The sequence below is a fragment of the Lepidothrix coronata genome, unplaced genomic scaffold, assembly GCF_001604755.1.
Source record: "Lepidothrix coronata isolate B3197 unplaced genomic scaffold, Lepidothrix_coronata-1.0 Scaffold177, whole genome shotgun sequence".
NCBI lineage: Eukaryota > Metazoa > Chordata > Aves > Passeriformes > Pipridae > Lepidothrix > Lepidothrix coronata.
Genome location: NW_016690357.1, coordinates 406,176 through 428,258, shown reverse-complemented (window position 1 = coordinate 428,258; position 22,083 = coordinate 406,176). Strand labels below are relative to the sequence as shown.

The window sequence follows — 22,083 nt, the reverse complement described above, 5'->3', positions numbered from 1 at the left end:
TCTGAACACCTTTCTGAAACCGTAACTTACTATTCTGTCAAGATTTAATTACTTGCCTATAAAGTACGGCCGGAAGTGTAGATGTCTTCTGTGCTCCTCCTTCCTTTTTACTTGGTTTCCTTTCTTTAGGAGCCCGTAAAATTGCTGGTATGTTCAATTTCTATTGGATTTGAAGAAATACAGTACACATGAGTCTCGACACTTTTAAAGAACACCACTCCCATCTCAATGCATGAAGGACAAATAAAATGAGTGGGAGATTGCTTAGCTAGCTATTTTACAGACAAGAGCGACTACACATTTATCCCAGTATGATTTTGTAATATAAAGTAATCTTATATTCATTTTTTTCAATTAAAAAAAAAACACACAGAAAGACTAGCTTTTAGAATTTTTCTTCAAGCTTCCAATAGAGGGAAGGACAAGGATTCATTTGTCTAAGCAGCTGAAACAAGCAAAGGCAAATTCACGAATCTGACAGAATACTGAGGCAGTTTATTTTCCGCAGCATTGCAGCTACACTGGTGCTCGATAGGTTAATTAGAAAAATTATCTTATTGGACCAAGCCCTCCACAAAGCAGACGAGACTCTCTTCGGATTTCTACTAATCTGCAGTATGCTGGCTTCTCAGACAGCAACCATCTATCAAAGTCATTTCTCAGCAGTCCCATGGGTCTGCATCTGTTCAACCAACTGGAAAAAAAATGTCATGCAAGCTGTGTAAATGAATTCTGCTCAACTCTTCTTCTTCTTTTTTTTTTTTAATTTATTAACATTTGCATTAGGAAATATATTTCTAAATACTTACTCAAAGGAGGAAAAAATATCCTTCGTTCAAAAGATACATTATGTGAGAATTCTTCTATGCAAGCAGGAGAGATGGGCAGACAAACAGAACTAGAAAAAGCTTGCATACCTTTGGAACTACTACTGCATAAATAAAGTGTAAGGTTCATTTTCTGAACAGCAGCACAAACTCAGTACTACCAAAGGGCACAACAAAATTGTGACCTAATTGTATGACTGCATTTTCACAATAAGCAGTTTCTTCAATCTTGAATCATAACTGGAAATTATTTCAATCTCCCTCTCATATGCAAAACATTGCCTTTTAATACCTCTGACATAAAACACATTTGAAAACACTGCAAGAATCTACACTTCTCTTTTTTCCTGTATCAGTGAGAACAAAGATAATCACTGGCAACAGGAAGTAATCCAAATCTTCTACTGTCCTAGATATTTATATTAATTTCATCAAAATATTCCGCTCTGTCCCGTTGCACACCATCACTGCATTTAAAAGGATTTATGTCTTACGAAAGCCATAAAGAGTTAACACATTATTCGAAGCCTACAGTAACGAAAGACAATATGGATACAAAACCAGTAGGATTAACCCCATGCTTCATGTTAAGGTTCATCACAAATGACAGGTCAATCACTTCCACCAAATGAAAGAATTTTGCAAACAAGAACACTATTACAACAACAAAATTAAGCTACGGGTTCCCAGTAGGTGGTTTGCAGAAGGCTAGGTACTTCAATCAGAAAGCATTATCCCCAGAGTAAAGCCTGGGTCTGATCAAATCAAATCAATTTATTCGGCCATGACAGAAACAAAAAGGGCTATTCTTGGAAAACTAGTTCTGCCTTCTTCTGTAAAGTGGGGGGGTGGGGACGGGGACGACCAACCAACCTGTCCAATGATTCTACCCAAAAGAGCCCAAATGCCTTGCCCTTCATTTCGCAGTTTTCCATTCATATTTTGTAGCTCTTCCAAGGACTCACACAGCTGAAAAGTTACAGAAGAAAAAACAGGAATAAAAATTTATTAAGAGTTATTTAATAAAATTTATTCAACCTCTTACTTATCTAGGGTGCATTAGTTTACTGTGGGATTAAAAAAAAAAAAAATGAAACTCATATCAATATAGCTGAGATCAGTGCAACCATTCAGTAATACAACAGAACTAAACCAAAAACCAGGGCAGTCACTTGTTTTGTAAAGATTTGAAACATTTCAGCATGCAAATAAGGTTTCACAAAGTCAAATAGAGAGCAAAACGAAAACACAGCAACGTTTTATATATGTTGTCCACACTACTTAAGCAGCAAGATTATAACAAGTGAACATATAAATTGATTAAAACTGTGTCTTGCCATATTAAAGAACACCCACTGACACTCACAGAAAGAGATAAAATGTATTAAAGGACATGAGCAAAAAGAAAGTTTTTTTTTTTCCTTCTGTAAGTAAGTGTTAGTTCCCACTCAGAAGCCCCATGCACAATGTTAAAAAGCTCCATGCACAATTTCCTTTTCCTTTATCATCTTTGCATAGTTCACAAGGATCTCCTGCTACATTTTCCATATGTTCTCATTTAAAACACACACATTTTAAGAATTAGAAGCTACACCATTTTTTGTCATCATTAACCATCACCTGATAGGTTGCTGAATTCGGCAATAATTGCAGCATGTCATCTGTCATAAAAAGTACAGTATTTCTACGTTTCAAAATATTTAAATATTAAAAAATAATTATTATTTAGTAAAAAAGCACAAAATTCCTTTTTAACCATGACGATGAATTAAAAATTACATGAGCAACATTTTGGGGGAGCAATGCGATAATTTATGGACCACAAATTTGTTATACTCAAAACAAACATGCAGAAGACACTATAGGTGTGTGAATACTGATTATTTCCACCCAAAAAATTAGTCAAGTCATTAAATCTAGGATGAACACAAGTAGAGTTGGAACTGACACAAATAAATAACACTCGAAGTATCCTAGATTGCGAGTTATCAAGTAGGGCTCCAAGCAAAGAACCAAGCAGGTTCAAATAGAACGCTGAATCAGACACAAGCAAAACAAACAAAAAAAGAGAGAGAGAGAGAGAGAGAAAGAGAAAGAGGGAGGAAGGGAGGAGTCAAACTCCGTTGTCTCGAAGTCTCAAGTGAAATACATACAAAGAAGGAAAAAAAGAAGGACCTTATGACACAGGTTGACTCCTGAGGGGGACCTGTCTGTCCATGTACTGGAGCTCTCAGAGGGGTCAGTTAAAGAGCTTGTGTCCAGTCAACACAGAACATTTCAGAAGTTGATTCCACTTGTATGAGGGAAGACAGACTACTGAATATTTTCAAAAGAAGAAATATGTTTTTAAGTATTACTTTTAAAGAAGCAATAGTGTGCAGCTTTCCAAAGACATTTTCTTTCATGGAAAGAAAAATGCTATCAAAGTTAACAGCAGCAATACTAAAACAGCACAATGGTTTATTATCCCTTTTATTTCACCTTGTTATACTCCACATGAAGCTTTTCTTGCTCATTTTCTAATTTATCCTTGATATTCTTCTGTTCAGCCATATTCTCCTGGATTTGAATCATGCGCATATTTCTCTCTATTGAAAAGAAAATCACATTATTTCTTATTCTTGAATATATATTTTTAAGTTTTATGCACTAAAAAAAAGCAATAGAAAATATAAAACTATACTTATACAAAGACACAAAACTGGCCTACTGGTTTATTACACAGACTGAGTAGAATGAACAGTCATAACATTTACATTTTGCTGCATAAATATTGCAGTTGTTTAAATTAAGAGCTTTGATCAGCCATCTAGCAAACAGTCATGAAGCTGTGCTATTCCACATAGAAATGGAGGAGGATTTAAAGAAAAAAATCTACCAAAAGGTATCTGAGCTTCTATTCCCTCCTGTTAAATAAGATAGTTTAGTCTCCTATTTATATTTGAAAGATTTTATTCTTTTCTGAAATGTCTTTTTAAAAAAATAACTGTGTAAATAGAGATACCAAGCACTTAAATAACTGACATAAAACAAAGTCATAATTCACATTTATCTATTAGTAACAACCAAACACAAGTAAAATAAAAAAGCCAATGAATTAGCACAGCTCAGTGTAGCAAAGTGATATTTTTTCATTGAGAAAAATAAGCCATTTTCACCCTTACCAAGGTAATAATTCACAAAGTCAGCAGTGAGAGCTGGTTGTTTATGTTTTCTTCTTCCATCAACACTGGAACTAGTGTCTGAAGTATCCACTGGGAAAATGTCTGTACTAATTCCCATTAACTCGGCCTTGCGCATGAGCTTGCGAATCGCTGAAGCGCTGCTGGTGAGTGGTCGCGGCAGCTTCTCCCTGGGAACCCAGGCCTGTGGCCTGGTGGTGCGGGCCAGCTCTGCCTTGGCACGGTACTGCTGGAGCCTGGCATTGATTCGAGCCTGCAATAAAGAATTCCACATATTAAAAACATAAAAGGAACAATCCGAAATTAGTTTTAAGTTATAATTTGGAATGCATCCATGTTTTATTTTCATTTCAAAAGCCACACAGTCTAATCAATGACGTTTTCACTCCAGAACTCTACAACTCAAGAAACAGCCATTAAAAACAGACATTTCATTTTACTTCAAAATGCATACACAAATTACATTATCCTTTCACTAGGTTCTGGAGCTATGCACACGTTTCTTGATGAGATCTCCCCACCAATGAAAATAGCAGAGATGACTGCTGGCTTTCAGACAACCCCTTCTAATGATAATTTGATGGGACTGTGAAAACTCACTACTGGAAAAAGCCTTGGTTGACCTATCATAAATACATTTAGATAAATTTTAAATTGTTATTTATGTGAGCAATAACAGTTGATGAGGAGCATTTTTGCCATATTTGACATAATTTCATAGGAACTCCTTTCTCAATGCCAATTCTCCTTATAAATGTTAAACTTGCTAATTATAATTTGTCAAAAGCACAACCCAAACAGAAGTAAAGTAGACAAGAGAAGCTCACAATATATATTGTTGATGACATCTGCATATTTGGGAGCATCTGGGAGATTTACCCCAGAAGATCAAGCTGTTACTGACAGTTGGAAAATACTGTCTTGAGGGAACTCTATGGAGTGGCAATTCTGGCAGAAAATGACATCAACATACAAACTTTCAGAGGCAAAATTCCAGCTGACTATCAGCTAGAAGTTGTTTACTTGCCTGCACAAAGAAGAAACTAAACTACTGTGACTGCCCCACCATATGGTGTGAGATACTCCTGAGACAAAAGCAAAAAAGTGTGCATATATACACACGCTATGGTTAAGGAACATCTCCGATTCCAAACAGGATCCTTTAAGGTAATATTGCAGACAGTTTAACACATTACCTTACTAGGTCTTGAACACTAATGATCAAGAAACATGGCAAATGTGACATATAGTTCAGCTCTGACCCCAATGGCTTTTCTCTTGGACCCACAGTAGCAGGCATCAGCCACCACTTCGCTTTATTCTCCACTGGAAGGACCAAAGATGGCTCAAAGCTTCTTTACTGATTACATGCTCAATTCTGAGACCTTTGAGGTCATTTAAGATGTCATACAACTGTACACCCTGAGCTTTATTGCAGGAATAGATAACAGATTAAAATGACTAATGTCTAAATGGAATCCTCAACTTAGGTTACTTGGATTTAAGCAATTTTCAAGTATGTAATTTGCTCAAGGAATGTACATTTCTTTTATTAATATTTTAATAGAGTATTTCAACATAGAACATCTTTCAACAATCAGTAACAGTCCTAGACTGCTTTGTTATTACACTCTTTAGAGGGATTTACTTTCTTGGGCCACACCATTGTCTCAGTTCTTCCTGCCTGGACTACAAGGCATCAAATATCCTTTGTTGTACAACCGTATACTTATTTATGTTAGGTCAATGTTTATAAATCTTACTTAAGCCAAAAAAATCCTCTGGCAATGAGTTGCTGTATGTCCATATATATATGCACACACTACAGATATATATAAATATGTATATACATATATAAATATGTATATATTTACTTCTTAATCGTTTTTTTTTCCCAGACTAAGCTGTCTCAAGATCCTTATTTCTCAGATAAAATCCTTATTTAACAAAAAATGGTTGAACTTACTGATGGGATTTTAACTTCCTCATGCAGACAACATATGGCAAGGTAAGGGGTGAATTTAGACACACTCTGTGTCAACTCTCCAGTCAGACATTTCTAGTATGTTTTAAGTATCCCTTACAGTTTTGCACTTTAATGACACAGAAACCACTCGAAGACAAATATTTCATAAAATCTCAGTACATACAACTGGACATGGATATTATTTTTCAAGTTTCCAATTTGTTTTCATCCACATAAACTCAGACATACACACAATACTAATGAAAATTCATACAACACCAAAGCCATCAATAGTCAAAACAAGTGGTTGCACAAAATTTCCACAAGTTACCATGTTTGTAACAAGGTGCCTATGACACCATGTCAAGTAACTCTACCTGCAGTTTTCAGCATTCATTCTTTCCATTTCAAAACATTTAATCCAAATAATTTAGATTGAATAACTGCAGGGTCTTGGTTTGGGGGAAAGAGAAGGAAGAGAGAGAAATGCTAGGAACTTATCAGTGTTATCATCAGTGTACAATATATGCCTGAAAGCAGAGCTAATAAGCCCTGTTATACCCAAACTGATTCTGCACAATGAGCACTTACCATTATGTTGGGTAGTATTCATATCATTGTGATGGCTCCCCTATACAGGTGCATTTTGATGCAATTGAAAGCTAAGTGTACTCAGCAAGAATTATGAAACCAGTTTTAAATCAAGCTCCATGAAGCTCAATACTCCACAGAAATACTTTATTCAAAATGCTTCTACGATAAGTCTCCTCATGCTCAAAATCATTCTCAACAGCACAGCTAATTTTCAAATAATATTCTCTTCTCCTATTCAAAAATCTTTGCCGAACTAGAAAAGTATGATTTTTTTAAAAATTAAAAGTTTGATATTATGGAAATTTATTTTCCAGTCATCGCACTACAATTCTGAGGTCAGAAAAAAAGCAGTTACTTCTCTCCCATAAATGACTTCCATTATTTACAGCACCTGCTAATTGCTACAACAGATTAGACAGGATTCATTTAGATAACAAGATGTTTTTCTACACAGGTCTGTTTTTTACATGGAATGCAGTTCAGTCTAAGCAGTGAAGCAAACTATGCCATAAATTCTTCAGAATCAGAAAAATAATAACGAACACATATCGAAACATATGAAAGTACACAGATTCCTTCAGAGGGACTGAAATCTTGATATCAACAGGACATTTATCGCTTCAGGCAATACTTTAGTCAAGTTAAACTCTTCTGCCAAGTTCAAGATATTAAAGGAAAGAAGTAATACTGATCTTAGATATAGAAATATGTCTAATTTTTTGTTTGGCTGTCCTTTTTTCCTAAGAACCTTGAAGAAAATATTAAACAAAATCTATGAATTACAATGGAAAAGTAATTACCAACTTTTTGCCTCAAAACCAAAATACTATTTTTCAATTCAGACAAGCATAGATATCCATATTTGATATTTATTGAAATATGCAATATACATATATATTTGAGAATTGTTCTTAGACACTAAAACCTACAAATAGTTAACAGTATTGTTAAATGACCATGAACTATCAATATATTTCACATTTAATTTCCTACTATAATAACATTTTTCCATTGTCTTTATTTCTGTCTTGTTTAGCATGGATGATTAAAAAGAGGCACTTGTGTCATGAATACAATACCTGAGCTTCTGGTGAAAGCTGCTTTTCTCTTTCCTGCAAGGACATTTTACAGTAAGACTGTAATGCCAAGTAGTTCTTCCGCTTCCATTTTCTGTCTAACCTGTCCGCATGCTGTTTACAATAAGCAAAAAAAGGGTCAGCTATATCCTGTTTCAGAGAAAACAAAGGGGAAGGAACGAAAATAGAGTAAGACATACGAGGCCAAAAGGCTCTGAACAGCACAAACATTCTGACAATCAGTTCACATGTTCAAATGAACATGTTTTTAAAATAATTATTACTCTAAATCATTTTTTTCATCTTGATGCAATTTACAATATAAGCTGGTTTTACATTGTTTTTATCGCATGACCCGAAATGTTTTTAAATGCATTAACTATTTAACTCTCTACTAGTCAATCTCTCCGCTATTTTGCATTCCCAGAAAAAAAAATGCAGCCAAATAAATCTCTAAGTACAAATCCCTTTAACATATAACATGTATTGTTAATTTCCTGTTGCTTCACTGTGTCTTTTACACTATATCCTACAAGTGCTTAACAATCCTGAATAATATCAAAGGCAATATAGTTCATTTCTCAGACGTTCTTTCAACTGATTTGGTGGCTATAGCCTCACATGATTTATCATCTCTCAGATGATGTTTTTTTTTCCATTTTTCACTGTTCATTCCATCAGATATTCATATCGTCATGGCTGTAAGTTTATAGCAACTTTTAGCACCTGCAAAACTTGCAAGCAGACCAGAAATATCTGAGCCACAGGAAGATATATGGTTTGAGAAGTACATTTCCTTCCCAGCATATTTTCAAAAGTGTAGAAACACTCATAAATCTATAGACTAAGAAGAAAAACTTAAAGCAGTCTAGCTTCATAAAGTAATAAAAATATTAATAAATTATTTGCCTACCGATTTTTCCTTTACTCCACCTATAAAACATAGACCACTAAAATCTACACAGACTTTCCTTACAAGCACATTTTATTTTGATTTAGATTTTCACAGTATGTGACAGCTTACTGCCAAAAATTAGCAGCCCCAAAAATTAGATTGTGTGAGGCCTTGATTAAAAATGTTTTGATTATAGAAAACATGTAACACTTTAAGGTGGAAAGGCAAATAAATGCATACATCTAGAAGAAATTCACACTGAGTGTTTGAAGAATCAACATTACACATAATTTATTAAGGACAATAACAATGAGGCAATGTGCTATCTTTGTATTTATCAGCTTAACTAAAGAAAGTATTTTGTGATTCCTTTATGAATCCCTTAGTGGTCCACTGTTTTCAGAAACAAAAGTGTCAAGATCAACAGTGCAAGTAATGCTTGTATTTGTGTTACCTGTGGTACTTCCTAAAGCAATAAGTTAAATTGAGCAGCTATAAACATGACAGGCTTAATCCAAATGATACATATCAGGATGAAATCGGGCAATCTAAAAGTACTTATACCGCAAAAATTAACTGGAAAGTTGGAGCTTCAAATCTAAATTGCTTTGGATCATACTACAGGGAAGAACTGCTAAGAACAGATACTAAGAAATTATCAGTAAGTCAGAAATATTTGCTTTTCATTCTGATTCCCAAGATTAGTGTCACCACAAGGAAAGTCATATATCTGTACTGCAATTTGAAGAAAATACTGGAACACGTGCATGAAAAAACCTGACACTAGAAATGTAGTTAATTTCTCAAAACTCCTATTTGGTACGAAACAGAGATTACTACACTACACAAACAGGTAGGTAAGTATGTCACCCTAGGTGAAGTTCACGAAACAGAGTTAGAATTCATGACTCTATTGACTGATAGTCTCTTAAGCCAACTGCTGTGTTAACTTTCTCTATCCTTTTTTCCACTCTGTTTCACAGGTTGGACAATCTGATGAACAAAGAGCTCTCCCTGTACAGTCTCCTTGTTACCTATTTACAAAAACTGTGTTCAGGGTCTGTGAACAAAAAAGCCACAATTTCACGTTGTCTTCATAAGCTTTCAATAGAGCTCTTTTATTCTATCCTTTCCATAGCTACCTCTTCCGCTGCTGCTTCTGAGAGGAGGCCTTCCTTCTGAGCACAGGTCACATGGAAATAAGCTCTGCACATCCCAGCATCACAACTAATGCATACACCAGTTCTGGCAAAACGAGGATCTTCACAAAAACTGCATTCCTTTATAAAGAATGGAAAATGCCACAGTAAATATTTCAGGTGCATTTTGATAATTTACATCTTACATATAAAAACCAAACTGGTAGGTTATTCCCGTGTGGTACAGAAACCAAGTATGTTCCCAACAGTTGACATTACTTAAAGCTTCATGCTTTCTCAACCCCCACTACTGATTTAATTTTCAACAAGCAATGGTGAAGTGCTTAAACAACCTAAACGGCATGTTGGATGAATTTTTATATGACCCTCCACATCTTGCATTCCCATTCAGAGAAACAACTAAACACCACCCAAGCAATTCAAGCACAATTAATTATATAAGGTATACATATACATATAAGGTTTGATATTATAGTATCATAAAAAAAATATTCCTCAGCAAAAGTTCAATTGTTCGACAAGTTCAGAGGGCAAATAACAAAAAACTGGACTGAAAAACATAGATAATTATGCAGCTATCTTTTTCATAAACAATGACTGAGTCGACGTGTGACAATGCAGAAAAAATACTCAAAAATCATAAATATAAGTAAAGAAGGTTGCAATTCACTTAATTAAGGTACTATGGCTTCAGATATGTGCATTCTAGGTACAGTCATTTGCAATACAGCAAACTGACGTGCCCTAACGTGACCTGGAAAAAGCCAACAAACTTATTTTTCAGTCAGATCCATTCCTCACCACAATTCCATACCAAATAGTTGTGTCAGCAAACTAGAGTGACGAGCACACAAGCAGGAAATGGCAACACTGCTTAAGCAGTGCTGCTATCCAGTGCACAAAGATGATCTAAAATTATACAGGCATGGATTTCTTAAGTCTCCTACTCGTTAAATAGAGAGCAAAGGTGTATATCATCTACAGAAGATACCTCCATGTATAAAGTTAAACAACAACAGAAAGGAATGGCAAGGAAAGTTCTGTGACGGAAGAACCTCAAAACACCCACTCGTTACACTAGAAGGGCACCCTTTAGTTGAGTAGCTGCAACACGTAACAGATAAGAAATTAAGTTAAAAAGACTATTATATTAAGCTGGTTTTGCAGGGGGAAATTTAGCCAAGTAACTTGTAACTTCCACACTTAATACAGCAAATAGCATTTATAGCTTTGCAAGACTACTGAGTCATCATCTGTACAGTTCACTTTCACCTTACTCACAGAAAGAAAAGATGCTCAAACTCTTTGTCCTGCTCCTATACATCACTCATATTATTAAAGAGCATGATTCATTGCAACAACAGTTTGCAGGGTCTGGGGTGCTTGCTCAAAACTTTTTTTAAACAAATATTTCTAAAAAATGCTAAATGCCTCAGCAGGCCCATGCTCCTGATACAGGTATGTTGTACATGGGCAATCCAAAGTGTTTTAATTTATTTTATGTACTGTATGTATTTTTAAAAATGCACTATATATTTTCATTTAGTATTCAACTAAACGAATTGACACTCCAGAAAATGAAACTGACTTTGCAGAAATGAAGTGCTAGAGCTGCAGACATACAACCACCTTCCCTCACGTTAGCCTGATAGATATGTCTTCTCCACACTCCCTACATTAGCCACAGAAACAGTATTTAGCAAATTACCAAGTGCCGTCCTCTGCCCACTGCAATGGTTTTCTGTATCATTTGTTCATGATCACTTTTGATCTGGATTGAAAACATTTACATGTAAAACCATTTTAATTTTCATGACAATTTTTGGTTCATGTTGAAGGGTTCATGTTGCTTTGGATTTTTGTAAATACTGCTTTGCAGTAACCTTTTTGTATGCATTCTAGCTTGTATTCATTCTAGCTTATATATAGACTCTAAGGTAATTTTTACTGAATGTAGATCTGCCCCTTTCTTAATCGACTTAACCTCTCATTTCTCATCTCATAAATCCTCTTCACTTTACACTGACGTTGTCAAACTGCCTTTAAAATAAATTAGTACCTGTGTAAAAAATAGGGAAATTGGGGGAAAACAGTGACAGAAATTATGGAGAACAGTGGTAAGGAAATTGGTAAGAGAGAGGGAAGAGCAGTGGTATAACAACAATGAACAAACTTCATCTCATTTTTAGACATGAACCTCAGTGAAATTGCTATAAAAATTAAAGTTGGGAAGAGGCATGTTATTCTATTATATGTAAAAACATACAATAGAGCTACTTGTTGGCCCTGCACCTCTTCTAAACTTACCTTTGCCCCGTACTTTGAATAATTCATTTCAGTTAGTGTTACTGGCCGCAGCTTGTCAATATCTCCAAATGCCACTCCTGGAACGTAGAGGGCACAAACAATATGGACCCACCTAAAACAGCAGATAAAATTAGGTTACTGTTGTCAACATTTTGATTCTGTAGCATACTCACCATTTGCAGATTTCAGAAAAAAAAAAAGTTGCAGATGCTAGAAGAAACATGTTTGAAGGAAAGTACATTAGAAGCAGGGACAGAGGGCCTATTTGGAATTCAGCAGCTCAGACACTGAGCCACAGAGTAAGGCCTTTCAAAGCCACTGGGATTGCTCTGCCTGTCTGGATCAAGGGCTGGGCTACCATCACCTTTCTATTCTGCTGGCTTTCACATGGGGCTCCACACACTTTTCATGCAACATGAAAGGTATATGAAGATTTTGATATTACTTATAAAGCTAAGGCAGACAGACACTTTCATGATGGGGCAGGGCGTAAGAAGGGGAAGAACAAAATTACACAGGTAGTCACAGCAACTCTGAGCTCCGAGTGTACAGCTATGAAGTACTTAAAACACAGCATCAGTTAGACTTTGCACTGTTAGTTACATCTGTTAGTATCATCAAAACTAACTAGTTTTAAGCAATGTGGATAAGACCTACATTCAGTAATAAACACATCTGAGTGGTATTACAGAAAGGCCTATCTGAAACTCAGGTGAACAGACTGTCACTTAGTTGGACTCTTCTTCACTGGTCATAAACAAACTGCAGAGTAGTAAGTCTAAATCTTCAGCCCGGAAGGGCAGAAAATGAGACAGCATGAATTTGGACCTCAGTGTCTAGTAATTAAATACCACACAATGGTAAAGGCTTCAGCTTGAAGTCTGCCTTTGACNTTCTAATCTCCTGAAGCTCTCAGCTACCAAAACTGAGCCTTGGAGCAGAAGACAAATCTTCTTCTTCTTCATGTAATGAACACTTTCTTGAAGATCCAACTCTCATCGTCACAAACCATCAGTTAGGGACACTCAAAATCTGTCCTGCACAGACAGTATGCATGACTCAAATTAACTAAGACAAATTACTTCAAATAATCTTTCAATTTTATCAAAATTCTGCAACTATTTGCTACTCCTTGCTAGAACACCAGGTGGGAGCAAACTGTGATAGACAAAAGGTCAAGATTGCTATTTTTTGTTATCTTAAAATATTCAAGAAAATGGCCTTACCCTTGCAGAGATATGTAGCTATCACCTTGAACCTACGAGCTCCTCAGTGCTCATGTCAATCATGACATGGGATACAATCATGATATAGGGACTTCAGACGTAACCAAGCTGAAATATCCTGTTTGACTCTTAGCAAGTATGTTAATTCAGCACTTTACGATCTTACCAGTCATTAATATTTAACAGCAAATATGTCACTAGTGAAGACTAAAACTCCTTTCTGTTCTATTCTAATCAAATAATAAAATCTACTCCCTGTATTCAAGAAGACTCATGATGATATGAGAAACACTTCTTCCCTTGGCCCTTTCACCAGGGTTTCAGTATGGACCTGTTACCACTTACTCAAATCCATATTTATGCTGCTGTGATCTTTTTTTCCAGTCTTCTACCACTGTTTAGCCTATCTCTTCTCCTTCCTCTTTCCTTTGTATGTCAATCTAAAAATTCAATTCAAATCTAAAAAAATCAATTAGACCAGAGCAGTAACATTCAGAGTTCAGGTGCACTTAAAACAGCATGTTTATTAATCTATTATTAACTAGATGTCTACAAATGAGAGAAATACTGAAGCTCATGATTATACTATTCAGGAGGTACATGTAGCTCTGATTTCCCATGTTTCCCAAAGCAGCATGCTTCTCATCAATGGTCCTTAGACCTACAATGCTGGAATTTATCACATTCAGATTTATTAAGTTTCGCACTAACTATTTATGAATCATATATCAAAACAAAATCAAAAAACGCAAAATATGAAAGGTTCAGTAGCAAGCTCAAAAATACATATATATTCCAGTCTTTACAAAAGAAAACAATGATCTTGCAATGCACAAGGTTGGTGGACCAACTTAAAAGCCATGAAGTCGCATCACTCTATAAGAAACTTCTCAGTAAACCTAAAATAAGCCACAACATTGACTGATGCATAGTACCATATCTGACAAGACTCTTCACCTGTGCATTTGAAAACAAGTTTTTACCCTACAGTTAAATTACTCAGGTTTGAGATGCTAAGTGGTAAATTCCCTTTAAAACACAAAAACTTAAACCAATGAGAATGTATATCCCAAATACACATTTACATGCAAGAACTGTATTGCTTTCTCTGCACAGATTTTTGTCTGCACAAAATGATTTGGTCACAGCACTTTAACAACTGGAAGATGCAAAGAAAATTTAAAGTTTAAAGATGAGTTACAACCTTGTCTGTAAATAACGAAGTACAAATATGACAGCCTGCTAGCTGCCAGAGAACAAGCTGAGATACTCAAGTGTTCTGCCAAACTTCTTGCTGCTCAGAAAAGGAGTACAGCTCATTACAGGTTTTATTACAGTATAAACACTCCAGCATGTCAGCACAACCTCATAACTTAATACAATGCTATATGCAAAAAATAAGATTCTTCTTATTAGTATATGGAAAATACATTTCCTGTCTGACTCCTCACTTATCCAATGGAGGCACAAGATATTCTTGTGGGGGAGCAATGGAGCACTTCTGCCCTTCCACACTGTATCAGGAAGTGGCAATAGCACAGCCTAAATCACTACTATACCTTAAAGAAATGTTCTTCTGTAAGAAAAAGCCTATGTATGTGCTTAAATGCGCACTTTGGTAAATATTAGACATTTACTAAAATAAACGCCTCATTTAAATGAGCATATTTTATTTGTTTGCAAAGGGGAAAAAATTTTTTTTTAAAAGCAAAATACCACATGCAGAATGAGACCTGTAACCTTGAGCTAAAGAGACTGCTTGTTTGTAAATAAAAAAAATCTGAATTCAGTAGGGCTTCCTTTCTATACTCTTCCTTCAATTTAAAATGTGTAATATAGAACAAATCTTTATAAGCTGAAGTTACATATCTCCACAATTACTATTCTTAACAAAAATCCAAGGTTCTGGTTGGAGATTTTTGATAGTAAGTTTTAATACAGACTCCTAAATGTACCCTCCAAAGTTCAATATGAAGATACACATCTTCTACAAGCAGCTGCTTTCTCAATTTAATTTGCACAGTCTTTTCATGCTTCACTGGTGTATTGAATGCTGCTGCACTCTGTAGGAGTTTATCTGTGATAAACCCAACAGCTGGCTGCTTGCTTCATACTGACCTTCTCAAAATGTTTTAGTACATGTCACCCAAGTATTGCAGTATTACAGATTTAAACTGCCATTTCAGTGTGATTGGCACACAAGTGCCTCATTTCTTTAACCACCTATATGTGAACTCAGACCTGAATCTTTATTAAAAAACATACACGAGTCAGTCAAGTTCACAGCTGAAGAAGTTTCAGCTGCTTTTAATACCAGTTCTAAATATTTTCCTGCTCATTTATTTAGCTGCACATGTTTTAGAAGCTTGTAATTAAGACAAATTGGGTAATCAAAGAAGAATAATCTTCCTTGTTACTCTACCATCCATTTAGCTTGGAGCAATGATGACAGATGTTGATTAGGGAAGAAGAAAAACTCCGTACCGAAACAAGGACAGAATTTATATTTTTGGATAATAGCATTTTGAGAAGTAAAATTTCATAAATTCATATTTATACTTGTGATACTGTGAGGTTAATGTGAAAAGGCTTCTGCTGAGAAATTAAGCACCTCATTATTCTAATGATTCACCTTTCATGTAGGAAGAGAGAAGTTATTCCAACTTGATTATGAAGAGAAACTGAATAGGTTTGGTTTGTGTAATTTCCAGCACTAATGCATATGAAGAATTTATTTTAAAAAGGTTGTAAGGGGATGAAGAGCAATGGTGAGTTAAAGGAATCTTGATTCAGTAATCTCTTCCTGTGAATATTGCAAGAAAAGCACTGAACTAGGTTGCAGTTTACTGAGTACAATGAAAATATCATGGATACTGCCCCAAGACACTATCCTTCATCTACAGTATCCTTCATCTACAGTGAATTCCTTGAGAATTCAAATTTGTAAATAATAATACAGAGCATAGGAATTTTCACATATTAGTAATATGAATTAGTAATTACTAATTGGCATTTGGTTTTTCCTAGTACATAGGTTCTATTCATCTGATAGCAGTATCACATTATCTAGCAGATAAAGATACAATAACAATAAAAAATTATTGTGATAACGTCCACAATCACCAAGGCAGGCAGGTGCTTCTGCACAGACAATCAATGTCACAAAGAAAATACTTCTAGGTTAACCAAAAGCATAACACCATTTTACAAGAAGAAATTTAAGCAATTTTTAAAATGCTGACTAGATTCTACTAGGGTTATATGGGAAATCACATATATAGTGCTTCGATTGCTTACAGAACACAGGAATAAAAAGGTTAAAATAAAATTTGCCAGGTGATATCAAGTCTCACATTTCCTGTTACACAATTGACTTTTAGTCTTTAAAAACATTTTTTTTTTGCTTATAAAACTATTATTATTAAAACAACTGGGAAAAGCATAATTTGCTTAATTGTATAAAAGCTTCATAAGGGAGATGCACAGACACTCTTGAACCTAATACAGACCAGAAAACAAGGACTTGAAACCCATAAGTATTAAACAAGAAGCACTACTGCATCTATGGGATCAAAATTATTCACTATAAATCCTGACTCACTTCTGTAACATTTGTTTTTAAAAGCTTATCAGTATCTGAAAGCTTTGTTTATTACCACATATCTGCAATTTATACAACCATAAAACGTACAGGAAAAGAACTTACTTGTCATGGTCTGTAAAGAAAAAAAAAGAAGCAAACAAAACCATGCAGCAAAAAACAGTAACATTACCCATAAATCAGACATCATCTATAATATAGTGCTCTCCTTTATTAGAGAGAATTAGTTACCATTAATATTTACTCCTTATGTGACAGGATTGGACTATGTGACAGGAATGGAAGACATCACATGAGAATTAATCTGCTTATTCTCAAATTTGACCTGAATTCCATCCTAAAACACCCACCTCTGGTTGGAAATTATCATAAGCAAAGCATATGCTCAAAAATCAATAATATCATTTTTATAATTCAAAACAATCATAATATACTGGGTCTGTCTGAATACCTTAAGCATAATTTCAATATAATTTTTTTATGCTACTTTTGACCATTGCCTGGCATTACAGATCCAGTCCTTTGCTCTCCTAAAAAAAAAAAACCCGTGTAATTCTCCCACTTATATCACACTTGAAAGTCAATAGACTTGAGTAGAGTCTGTACAAGGTTTAAGTTATGGAACTGTCTCCTACAGGAACTGTCTCCTACAGGAACAAACCTAATCTTTTAAATGTAAGATGACACCAAATTCAAAACATCACTTATTCAGTCTTACCTGCCTGCATCAGTCTCCTTGAAGATCCCATCCTGGTTGGGACACAATTCACAACTAGGTGTGACACCACATTTGCATGCATCACAAAACCAAGGCTCTGTGGAATTTTCTGAAGCTGAACTCATGATAGAGTCACTCTCTCCATCAACACCGTAGCAACCTACATACAGGATAAATGGAAGAGCAATATAAGAAAAGACAACTGTACAAGTAGCCACTTGCCAGTTATGACTTCGGGAGGAAGCACACACATATAGATTCAGGGGAATGATATTCAGAAAAATACTGAGATACCCAAGAAAACTTAAAATATTTTTGAAAATATTATCATTAGTGCCAAATTTACATTTTAAAGAGACTTTAATTCCAAGAAGTAATCTATTTTATGTGACTGTCTTAGATTACAAATGAAAAACAAGAAGAAAAAGACTGTTCTACTTTATTCTTCTAGCAACACTCGGAGTTCTTCCAGACTTTCTATTAAGAAGGAAAGTAAGAAAACAAGACTTAAAGCAACCAACAAAGACTGAGAAAAACTCAATGCATTTTTTTCAAATAAAGAAATATATTTCAAGTTAAATGCAACAAGCTCTTCTCTCTGAAAATTACCATTCTTTGGAGAGAAGGGGAGAGTGCTTAGTTTGTTTTTTTCTCTAGAGGTTCATTACGTCAGTAGAATCCAGTCAATAAGCACTCCACTTTTCCACCTTGCATTCAGCATTCAAATCAAAGACAAGAGAACATACACATGAAATAAAAGCCACTATTTGACTACTTTTAGTTGTAGGACTGAGATTAAAAACGCTTCCTGTAACTTCAAAACCAACATATACTTTGTGGAGCACAGACTGACAATTCTGAGACATCACACTGGTGATTGATAAAGAATGGGTTTTTTTTAAAGCACTGTCATTTGTACCTGGTTTTAAAATATGCCTAAATCATTCAGTTTCTCCATTCCTCTTCTGTATTCTTTATGATTGTTAAGGTGCTTATGCATGCTTAATTACCAAAAATTTAGGGAAACAGTATTTTTAAAGTGATTTAGAAGCTTGTTATTTAAATTTTGCACAAGACTAAGAGCTACTGCAAATGACAAAATGGAAAATCTTAAAGCTAATCACCAGAAAACTATATTTTTGCATATCCCACACTTTGAACATTTAGCTGCTATTCAATAAAAGAAAAAATATTTGATTGTCAACACTTAAAACATAGTAGTGACTTTACCAAAAGATTAAATTCAGCTATTTGTCAAATATAGTGATCAAATCAACATTTGTACTTTCAGAGCAGTTAAATTATTGAATTCTGCAATTAAATATCAACATGATTTGTTACTGTGTTTCATTACCCGCTGGCTGTAACAAAATAGCCAACAGTGCTCTAGCTCCCCTTCCAACAGAAATAGAGTGAATGAAACTACATAAGCAACACTATAGGAATCATTTAAGAAATACAGTCTTTCATTAAGAATGAGGCTCATCAATAAGAATTAAATAAGAAGACAGAATGTTTCTTTTCATTATAAAAAGTATTCCAGAATGAAAGGACAAGTAATGTGCAGAAGAGCATTCACAGACAAATTTCTTTAGAGATATACAAGATTGTACAGCTCACGCATAAGGTAATTCCATCTTCTATTTTATAATGTGATATCACTTTAAGCAGCTTTCCAGAAAGTAATTTTTTAAGTTCTAATAACACAATCTTGATTACACGCCAGTAAATCTCCTTTTCAGCAATAACACTCATGTACAAACACACAGTCCATTGACATCATAGAGCTGATGAATCATTAACCTTTTTAGAATTCCTTCAGACTTCCAAACACTACTCAAAATTTCTTTACATTACAGAACAAGTAATACTGTCCTTGATCCACATGGCAAAATAAAATCAGTTTCTTTCAAACACTGATGCTTCTTCAGCAACCAAAAGTAATTAGATTTGCTTTTCTAACCTAAGTGCCATCAGTCTGTTAAAATCAGAATGATGACTTCCCCAAACTGTCTTACTTCATTCTGAAATAGCTGCCTTATTATACTTATCAGTCATTTATACCTGATTATTTTTATCCTTTTTCCTAGAAAATTACACAAATGTAATGGAATTATTTCCATCCTTACCGTATGTGTTGACATTAAACGTGATTTCTATATAATTCAAATCTAGATCCTTTTCTACAGTAAGAAGTAAAAAAAAAAGAAATTGTCCATAATTTTAACTCAATCTTTTTGTCCCAATTTGTATATAAAACTTAGTGACAGCTTTAAACAGTTTAAGATCTCTGACAGAGAAGGAGGCATTTACTCCTTCCTTAATTGCAAAAGCTAAACACAATACTGTTACAACCAGTAAAAGGGGTGGTCCTTAGCTGGAGAAAACAGACTAGATTACCCTCAATCATTGCTGATAAATACATGTCTGGAGTTTACTTTCTAGGAGTAGTTCGGACTAATGTATATAAACAACGAAACAAAACTCAGTTTTGTGAACAATACTTTCAAATAGGTAATTAGGTAGTGTTCCCTAAATACTTTCTATTCAAGTCTTGGGACCCAACAGCTGAAGCCTAAATTTGATCTAATAATACTCACCACAATGAAGAGCTAAGTCTCAAAATTTATTAGAAACCACTTGTTAAGTATTTTGCAAGTATTTTAACTCAGAATTTTTCTTATGTTATGTTTGTTGAAAAGAGTCATTTGCTACTTTTGGGTTGTTAAGTGATAACAGAAATCAAAGGAGAGATCAAATTTCATCAATGCAATTTGATGACATCAATGACATCTAGCACAATCATAGTATTGCTTAAGATTTAGATGCCAAGTGTGTACAGGAGCAGATGTAATATTTGTTTTTCAGATGTACAAGGAACTAACCCCCACTTCATATCACTTCAATTGAGATAGGAAGGCAAAAGCAGTTTCAGAACAAAACCTTATTGTAGAAATATATCCATGTTGTTAAAAGTTTGAATTTCATTCCAAGTATATTTGAAACAATAAAAAGTTAAGATCATTACAGCATTCACCTGGGATGTGGAAGACTCAGAAGTCTCTGCCCAATCAAAAACAGAGCAAGCACATTAATCTATTCACCCATAATCAGTGCTGTCATCACGTGTGCTAGTTATTCCAGAATAACTAACTCAGTCTCTTCTGCAAGTTGCATCACTTCTATATATAAAACGTTATAGTATTTATTGTACTACATGTCTACTAATTCTGCAGCCTAACTGCAGCAGGTCAAAATTGTTCCAACATACCAGGAAACAAAAAAACTTCAATATCTTATAGTTTTTCAAGAAATCTATTTTCTGAGTATTAATTAGCAACCATAATGAAAACCCACTCAATATTCTGACTTTATTTCTTCTCTTGTAATCACAAATTGCAATAGAAAATGCCAGCAAAAAACGTAGTTTGGTCAGATTAACACCACATTTTTAAATAATATAATGCTGTGAACACCTTGTCAAAATCTAGAATTGTAGATAAACATTATCAAATACATTCAATCAAGAAGACGCAATTAATTAATGCTAATGAAAAAGATGAACTCTGCGCTTTTAGCAATTTCAAGTACCTTCATAATAATCATGCTAAGGGATTAATATTTCCCTTATTTCCCCTTTAAAAATGAGGAAAAAAGGTGTTTTCTACTGCATGGTTTTAACTGACTTTTTATCTGTTAAATGAGACCTGCAGTACAAAAGGCACTTGATATAAAATCTAAATGCATTTTTGTCCAAATCTATCAAAAAAGTTAAAATATGGAGATGAAGAGTTCTGAGGTTTTAAAAATAGCTGTATTTTCATATTCTTACCACAGGAATATTCTTTCATCTATAACAGACAAATACCTCTATAAATATATCATTTTAGGATCCTTAAAAATGCTGAATACAACAACAGTTCAACTTACTATCTGCCTTCTTTTGCTATGCTGAAAAAATTATTTTGGTCCAATTACCAAAAACTTTAAAAAGCATTATTTTTATGACTTCTCAAAATGCACAGAGATGTAGATACAAAGCTGCTGCTTGGTAAATCATTACATTCTAGTATTAAACAGCTGTGCTGATGATCAAAAAGAAGTTATTCAGTCCCACTGAACCATCGGGAATTGCTGGTGCTGGAACACAAGGCAACCTAAGGGCTCACTACAAGCAAAAGCATCAGGAGGTGATCTTTAGGGTCTTTCTAAAAGCATCACGATTGTACAGACAGTGTGACTACTTAAAGCTTGAAAGGATAACAGAAGAAAGGATACACAACTTGTAAAGGCCATGTTTAGTTCGCATTATTATCACTGCGCCTCTGACCTATTTGGCATTAATTCAACCTCCCACCTCTTTGATGGGAAAATATGCTGAAGAAAATAAAAAAACTTGTAACCACTTTGCTTAAAATGCTTCCTGCCTTTCCCTAATGTTCACAAAAATTCTGAAGTCTGGATCTACAGAATACCCCTAAGAGCTCCTTTTCAACTTAACTTCATTAAATCCTCATGTTCATATACTCTT

At 34.6% G+C, this 22,083-nt stretch overlaps 1 protein-coding gene across 5 annotated transcripts in view; it reads right to left on the bottom strand.

The window, feature by feature from the left end:
• Window positions 1-22,083, bottom strand: part of PHF14 (PHD finger protein 14) — a 161,748-nt gene that overhangs the window by 116,387 nt on the left and 23,278 nt on the right. For 4 of the 5 annotated variants that reach the window (XM_017830360.1, XM_017830359.1, XM_017830362.1 and 1 more), the window contains exons 5-12: window positions 17,553-17,712; window positions 12,008-12,119; window positions 9,683-9,820; window positions 7,649-7,795; window positions 3,992-4,262; window positions 3,309-3,415; window positions 1,701-1,796; window positions 57-160 (exon numbers count right to left, since the gene is read on the bottom strand). In XM_017830360.1, coding sequence (XP_017685849.1) covers window positions 57-160; window positions 1,701-1,796; window positions 3,309-3,415; window positions 3,992-4,262; window positions 7,649-7,795; window positions 9,683-9,820; window positions 12,008-12,119; window positions 17,553-17,712 — 1,135 coding nt within the window. The remainder of the gene's footprint in view (window positions 1-56; window positions 161-1,700; window positions 1,797-3,308; window positions 3,416-3,991; window positions 4,263-7,648; window positions 7,796-9,682; window positions 9,821-12,007; window positions 12,120-17,552; window positions 17,713-22,083) is intronic. The other variant, XM_017830361.1, reaches the window with a different exon arrangement.